This window comes from Sitodiplosis mosellana, unplaced genomic scaffold, assembly GCF_009176505.1.
Source record: "Sitodiplosis mosellana isolate CC-2019 unplaced genomic scaffold, AAFC_SMos_1.0 Smas_scaffold_1782, whole genome shotgun sequence".
Lineage (NCBI taxonomy): Eukaryota > Metazoa > Arthropoda > Insecta > Diptera > Cecidomyiidae > Sitodiplosis > Sitodiplosis mosellana.
The window spans coordinates 408-9080 of NW_022597024.1; the positions used below are offsets into that span (position 1 = coordinate 408).

At 35.3% G+C, this 8673-nt stretch overlaps 2 protein-coding genes across 2 annotated transcripts; both read left to right on the forward strand.

The window, feature by feature from the left end:
* The first annotated feature begins 891 nt into the window (after nt 1-891).
* On the forward strand, nt 892-3483 carry LOC129571258 (uncharacterized). The gene has a single exon (XM_055451026.1). The coding sequence runs from the start codon at nt 892-894 to the stop codon at nt 3481-3483; it is 2592 nt and encodes an 863-aa protein (XP_055307001.1).
* A 655-nt stretch (nt 3484-4138) lies between these two features.
* LOC129571257 (death-associated inhibitor of apoptosis 1-like) lies at nt 4139-8440 on the forward strand (the record flags this gene model as incomplete). Its single annotated transcript, XM_055451025.1, has 2 exons — nt 4139-4704; nt 8295-8440. Coding segments are annotated over exons 1-2 (712 nt in total), but the record flags the coding sequence as incomplete, so codon positions are not given.
* Between the last annotated feature and the right edge of the window lie 233 nt (nt 8441-8673).

Here is an 8673-nt window from a genome sequence, read left to right on the forward strand (position 1 = left end):
CGTACTTCAAAAGAGGATTCTGGAAATAAGCAAATTGCGACTTTTTATTTTCAAAGTAAGCTCAAGGAAATAAATTTAAATACTAATTTAAGAAAATGGTTCAAAACAACTATCAGTGATGTGTTAATAGCAAAATTTGATGAATTTCATGAGAACGGTTCTGGTTGGAGCCTTCATGAAATAATGTCTTTAGACATCCATTATAATAAATTGATGGGATTCCATGGAAGTTCATTTTTAAAGCTCCCAAAAACAATAGATGTGAAAAAAGCTGTTGTTAACGTTCAAAATAAGGATAATGAGTGTTTTAGGTGGGCAATCCTATCTGCCTTACATCCAGCAACTGACCATGTATGCAGGCTTTCTAAATATAAACGTTTTAAAAACGAACTGAATTTTGAAAATATTGAGTTCCCCGTTAAATTGAGGGATATTTGCATTTTTGAAGAGTTGAACCCTACCATTTCTATTAACGTATACATCATCCAAGAGGATTACTCACCATTTACTCAACAAAATGAAAAAATTATTGTTCCGGTAAGATTAACAAAAAACATTAAAGAACATCATATTCATTTGTTGTTGTTATTTGAGAGATTGGAAAATGAAATCGATGGTGATGTAGACCTTGGCCACGCAAATATGATTGATTTAATCGAGGAATCAGTGCGTACACATTACACTTGGATTAAAAATTTGAGTGCACTTATTCAAAAACAGGTAACGCATAAAAATCGCAAGAAAAAGCATATTTGTGATCGTTGCTTGCAATATTTTTATAGTGCAGAAAAATTGAATAATCATGTTACGATGTGTGAAGCAATGAATTCAACTAAACTTAGTATGCCAGACAATAAAAACTGTTTGTTGCGTTTTTCTAATTTCAAAAACATGATTGAAGTTCCATTTATAATTTATGCAGATATTGAATCACTATTATTATCGGAAACAACCAATCAACTGGATGAATATAAAATACCCAAAGGAACCATTCAAAAACACATTGCGAATAGTATTGGATACTTTTTTCACGCTCGATTTGATGAGAATTTGTCGCATTATGATGGATTTTCGGGGCCTGACTGTGTAGATCAATTCATTGAAAGATTGCTATTTTTGGCAGAGAATGTTGTGTGGCCAAAAATCCATGAGATCGAAGCAATGTCTTTGTCTGAGGAAGAAGAAAACGATTTTCAAGATGCTGATGTATGCCATATTTGCAAAAAAGAATTCTATTTTAAATCGAATATGTGGAATAAAGTTCGCGATCATTGCCACTTATCTGGTAGATATCGGGGAGCCTCTCATTCAGAGTGTAATTTGAAATTTCAAATATCAAAGTCAGTTCCGGTTGTTTTTCATAATTTAGACTATGATTCGCATTTCTTAATTGAAAGACTAGCCAACGCTTTCCCGAGTAAAATGTCGTTAATTCCCAAAAACAGCGAACACTATATTTCATTTTCAAAAGAGTTGCCTGATTACAACGATAACAATATAAATAATGTGTTCGAGAAGGAGAACGGGCATAGTAATTTTAATGATGTCACTATTGCTTTTGATGGACGCAAAAAGAAAGAGAAGCGTTATCGTGAAAGAATGAAATTGAGATTTATTGATTCATATCGGTTTTTGAATTGTTCTCTGGCGCAACTCGCAAAAAATTTGCCATCGGAGAAATTAAGTATTACACGAAAACAATGGGCAAACTTGACTGAACAAAAAATGGGATTGCTAACAATGAAAGGTGTATATCCATACACCTATATGGACTCGTGGGATAAGTTCAACGAAACGAAATTGCCGTCTCCAGAACAATTCTATGATGATTTAAATGAGTGTGGAATAAGCGATGAACAGTATAACCATGCGCAAAACATTTGGAATTCATTTAATATTCATACGTTAAGGGAATATACTGACATTTATCTTAAAACTGATGTGCTTTTATTGGCTGATGTATTCGAGAATTTTCGAAATAATTGCATTAAACTGTATGGCCTAGATCCTGCGCATTATTACACTCTACCTGGCTACTCCTGGGATTGTATGCTAAAGTACACTAAAATCGAAATTGAGCTTCTGAAGGATGTTGATCAATTAATGTTTGTTGAACGTGGTATTAGGGGGGGAATTAGCCAGGCGTCAAATCGCTATTGTGAAGCTAACAACAAATATATTGGAGCAGATTATGATCCCGAAAAACCAACAAATTACTTATTGTATTTGGATGTAAATAATTTATATGGATGGGCTATGAGTCAGGCGCTTCCATTGTCACAATTTAAATGGAATATGGACACATATTCTAGCGTTGATGATATCCAAACCAAAGTTATGCAAATGGCAGATGATGCACCAGTTGGTTTCATTCTAGAAGTTGATTTAGAATACCCACAATATTTACATGACTTACATAATGATTATCCTTTTTGTTGCGAGCATATGGAGGTAGGCGATTCGTCGGAGAAAAGACTTGTTCTTACACTATACGATAAGAAAAATTACATCATTCACTATAGGATGTTAAAAATGGCCCTAAAACATGGACTTAAATTAAAAAAAGTGCACCGCATTTTGGAGTTTAAACAATCACCGTGGTTGAATGATTATATAATGTTGAATACAAATGAGCGTGCAAAAAGCACGTCTAAGTTCGAAAAAGATCTTTATAAATTGATTAACAATGCAGTATATGGTAAAACCATGGAAAATATTCGCAAACGTGTAGATATAAAATTAGTGAATAAATGGGATGGACGATTTGGTATGCAAACATTTATTGCAAGACCAAACTTTAAACGAAGCGTTGTCTTTAATGAAAATTTCGCTGCGTGTGAATTACAACGATTGAATATCTATATGAACAAACCTGTGGCTGTGGGTGCTGCGATATTAGACATTTCAAAATATAAAATGTATGAATTTCACTATGATTTCATACTACAATATTTTAATTGCAATCAGTGTAAATTGCAATATAGTGACACTGACAGTTTTCTCTACAGTTTTCAGTGTGAAAATATTTACGATTTTATTCGAGAGCACAAAGATAGATTTGACACAAGTGGTTTTGCAGAAAATAATCCGTATGGCATTCAACCGTTTAATAAAAAAGTTCTGGGGGTAATGAAGGACGAATATGATGGTGAAATCATTAAAGAGTCCGTTTGTGTACGTTCAAAATTATATACTATCAAATTGAATGGGAATAAAATCGTTAAGAAAGGAAAGGGTGTTAAGAAAAATGTACTCAATAAAAAAATTTCATTTGATGACTATAAGCGCTGCATCGATGAACTTTGCGTGGTGGAAAAGGAACAAATTATCATAAAATCGTATCATCATCGTGTTTATACGGTAAAAAATGAGAAAAAGGTGTTGGACCCGAATGACAAGAAGAGGTTTATCATTCCAAACAAATACAATACTCTCGCTTTGGGGCATTATGGAATTAATTCATACAAAAATCAAAATGAATGAACCCAACTGTTGAAATAAATGAAATTTTGTAACTTATTTGACTATTTTAACACATTCTAAAATGAAAAGATAGATCATGTTTTCAGTTTGTGGTTATATATTTTGGTAGTTTAGATTTGCTTTATATATTAGATTCATTGAAATAATATGCTTTTATATTAACCCTCAACTGCATGAATTTTTCCCAGGACTGGGAGTACTGGTACTTGGTTGACTTTGACCATAGATAACAAAAAAAATATTGATCATCCAAGATTCCTGGTGGTTTATTCAGGAAATACTATTGACATAAATCAGAAAACAATCAAATCTAAAAGTGTCAACAATTTTGTCTACTTAAGAATCCAAATAATTTATTTTGTCAAATTTTCGTTTTCGTGTACATTTTTGTTTATAACTCACCAATCGTACTACACCGACAAATAGCGCCAAAGACAAAAATAAAGAAAAAACATTGCCTATAAAAAAAATGGTCCTTAAAGCAATGTGAACCAACGTACGGTTTCATTTGAACGATATTGAGCATAGAATTTTGTGAAAATAAACTTTGAAAACTGTTTCAATTTGGTGACATCAGCGAATTAAAAAAAAAATATCTTAATTGATTTCATTTGAACGATATTGAACATTGAATAAGTGAGAAGCGTCACTAGATATGGAAGACAACGTCGGTTCAATTCGGGGAAACGCCGCATATCCGCTGCTGTCTAGTGAACCATCACGCTTCTTGACTTTTTATGACTGGCCAAAACAGCTAAAACAAAAACCTAAACAATTGGCTGAAGCTGGATTTTTTTACATTAAATTAAGTGATCGCGTTATTTGCTTCAGCTGTGGTGGTGGCATACATGCTTGGGAGGACGAGGATGATCCGTGGGAGCAACACGGAATATATTATGGAAGATGTGAATATCTTCGGCTTATGAAAGGAGAACGCTACCACGACGAAGTAATGACGAAATCTTTAATAAAGGATTTTGGTCTTTTATTGACTGAAGACGATCTACCGAATGGTTCGCAGCTTTCGGAAGCATTAAGGTCAGCGACGGGCAATCTTTCAGTGAGCGAACCATCACCAAATGCTGTAACAACAACGACGAATGATGCGGCTGAAAAGACGCTAAATTTAGAAAATAAAAACGATGAGAGCAAAAAAACATGCAGAATTTGCTATGAATGTGAATACGATTGCGCATTTCTACCATGCGGCCATGTCGCCGCGTGTGTAAAGTGTGCTTCGGCAGTGCTCTTATGCCCAATATGCAATGGCGCTTTAAAAAACATTAAAAAACTTTATTTTTCGTAATATTGCATTTGATAAGAATATTAAAAATCCAAAAGCAAAATAATCATTTTATAACCATATTAATTAAAATTATTAATTTCTTAACTTTTTTCATGCTTGACACAATCGTTTCGAAACTTTAAAAACATTGCAAAATAGATTTTTTGAAAATTTCCTCATTCATTGATGACAATTTAAAAATCAAAACGAATAATCATTACATATAACTAATTTATGAAAAACAATTTCACAACCTTTTTTCTCTCTTTCCATTTTTTTTACTTCACAATATATTCAATTTAAATAAAAAAGTCGCGCTTCGGCACGTGAAAAAAATGGTAGTGCTTTTATTCAAATAGCGAAACTTGAACTTTCCGTTTTTAATGACTATTCAATCAAAATTTATCACACAGGAGGGAATTCAAAAAACCAGAGGTATGTAGGTATGGAAAAAAATACCAGAGGTATGTAGGTATGGCAAACTATATTCACGTATTCATACAACGTGATATAACCGTCGCTGCGCATCGCTGCGGCGGCGGCGGCTAGTGTTGCGGCTAGTGTTGCGGCTAGTGTTGCGGCTATGGTTGCGTCAAAAGTGGCTCAGTAATAACATAACATATACTACTGGGAAAAATTGATTATTCTGTTGTTAACCACCTAAAAAACTTCGTTTATCCTCAATTTAATAATTTCTGGCTAACGAAACCATTATTTTATATTTTGGGCCTGCAAATATTCGATTGAATGAAGGCATGTCAAAAGGTGAAAATTCATGAAGTGACAGATAGTTCCCAGTTTTTGGCCCATTTTCTGAATATTTTCATTCCAAAAATGTCCGCTTTATTCAGAATTCATGGCACTACAATTCCAAAGTATAATAACAGTCATGTAAATCATTTTTTCCCAGAACGAAGCATTGCAATTTGCGAAAATCGTCTGTTTTTTCAGAAATAAGGAAAATTTTCTGTTATTTTCAAACATGATACTATCACTAAAACCTTATGGGATGACATGCTATACTCATAAATGATAATTTTGTAATCTCTAGTGACGATTGAGGGTTTTTCAGCCTATCAAAATTGCATTATTGAGAGTTTGTAGGCCTATTTTTGTCCAAAACTCTTTTTTTTGGTTGAAAACATATTTGGAGGTTTTGACATGTGAAAGGCATTTACGTCACTAAAACCACATGTAATATTGACCTCATGCATGTCATACTAATGCCAAAGGATGCCCCAATCTCACTATAAGTCGTATGAGAATATTCCACCTTTAGGTTTCGCACAGCATCAATGTGTTCCGGCGTTACAGCTGATATTTTACGACTTTCCTGCGGACTCATTTTTGAGTGAGCTTCGTCAACATTTAAAATCGTTATATCACCTCTAAATACTTGGAATGGACCGAGTTTTATCACCCAAAGCGAATTTGAGGCTATCACGGCACTCTTGTTGAGTTAGTCCCTCTCAAAAATCGGAAAAAATCATTGCACTAAAATGTTTGCGGAAAAATTCAATTTTTTCATCAAATTGAAATATTCAAGCTCATAAAACACCACGATCCGTAGTGAATCAACAGTTGACGTCTGAGGAAACTTAGCTTAAAAAAGGTCAAACTTTTTGACTGACCCAAAGTTTTGCTTCGGAAAACACTAGAACTAGGTTAGGCCAGAAACTTAAGCAGCAACCTACGTATTACAAAACGGTGTGATCCAGAAATCCTTCAGTCCATACAATTCACCAGTTTGGACTGTGCCAAAGAAAGGCACCGACGAAAACGGTAAACCGAAACGTCGGATGGTAATCGATTTTTCTAAACTGAATTCACAAACAATCGCGGATCGTTACCCAATTCCCGATATCAATTTGACTCTGCAGAACCTGGGAAACGCCAAAGTTTTCTCTACGATTGATTTGGAATCGGGTTTCCATCAAATAAATATTAAAGATTCAGATAGGGAAAAACCGCTTTTTCAATAAATGGCACTAAATATGAATTCCGTCGCATGCCATTCGGTTTGAAGAATGCTCCGAGTATCTTTCAACGTTGTATTGATGACATATTGCGACCGTATATTGGGAAATTTGCGTATGTATACATCGATGATGTGTTGATATACTCAAATTCAGAAGAAGAGCATTTTGAACACATCAATATTATTGTAAATGCACTTCACGATGCTAACATGAAAATCTCGGGCGAAAAATCCCATTTTTTCCGTAAGACGATAGAATTCCTCGGACATATTATCAAGAACGGTAGAATTACGGTCGACCCACAAAAAACCGAAGCGATTCAAAATTATCCCATTCCAACAAGACTCAAGGAACTGAGATCGTTTCTTGGCTTGACCGGCTACTATCGCCGTTTCATACGTGACTATGCAAAATTAGCAAAACCCTTGACCATACACTTACGTGGCGAAAGTGGGCAAGTGGGCAAAAATCAAAGCGCAAAAATTCCTGTCACATTGGACGCTGCTGCTATCGATTCAATTGAAACGATTTAGCAGAGATTGTGCGAAAAAGTAGAACTCTATCAGCCTAACTTCGAAAGACCTTTCGAACTTACGACTGACGCGAGTAATTTTGCTATCGGAGCCGTCCTTTCTCAGGAAAGACACCCGGTTACGTTCATTTCACGAACACTGAGTGCAACCGAGCAAAACTATGCGACGAATGAGAAGGAATTGTTGGCCATTGTGTGAGCTTTGCAAAAACTTCGTAATTTTCTCTATGGAATAGCTGATCTGACAATATTTACCGATCATCAATCACTCAAGTACTCAGTTTCAGAAAAAAAAAACCAACAGTAAACTGAAACGATGGAAGTGTTTGATTGAGGAATTTGGAGCGAGGCTCGAATACAAACCCGACAGTGAAAACAAGATCGCTTAATAAACGAAGAAAAACGACACGCAGCACTCTAGGCGAGGGACATTCAAAACAGTCATCGTACATATTAATTGAGCGGGCACTATCGATGCGTTCATTTGTGTGAGTGCGATTGTGTAAACAACAATGTTCGTGTTCAATATGTGTACGATGACAGCTTCGAGCATTCTACGCGTAGAGGCGTCTCGGCGTCTTACGTCAAATCTTTCCCATGTATTTGTATACGAAGAAAGCGACCCTGGTGAAAATATTATCGCCGATAGTCTGTCGCGGGCTGTAAACACAACAAACGCCATAAATACGTCTTCACTTCAATCCACTGCACACTCAATTGAAAGTTCACCCGTTGAAATAATACCCAGAACACCAAAACCGGTAAACAATTTCCGTAATCAGTTACATATCATCCATGCTGATGTGGATGAATCGGTCGGTTCGACCATTTTTCAAAATTATCACACACATAGAATAACTTACACCTCAATTGAAAATCTTCTTTCACACTTGACCCATACAATTTCCGATCGAAACATAAATGCTATCCATACGACCGAAGAAACATTTTTTGAAATCAAAAATCACATAATACGTAAATTTCCGACCACAAAATTCGTTTTTGCACCAAACAGGAAAAATGTTGAAGATCGTATTGTGCAGCTGAATATGATCGAGGGTACGCACAATGGAGCTAATAGAAATTACAAGAATAATATTTTGGGAATTTCCGAGAAACATTTCTGGCCACAAATCAGAAAGGATTGTAAACAATACGCGGGTAGATGCGAGATCTGTCTGATGGAAAAATATGAACGACATCCAAAAAAAGAAATATTAAAACCAACACCAATCCCTGATAAACCCGGTCAATCGATCCATATGGACATTTTCCATTTGAGTAGTAGGTTGTTTCTCTCCACTGCCGATCGCTTTTCCAAATATTTCTACTTGAGAGAAATTCCGAACAAGCGAAATATGACAACAGTCGTTGAAGAAGTCTTATCCCAAATT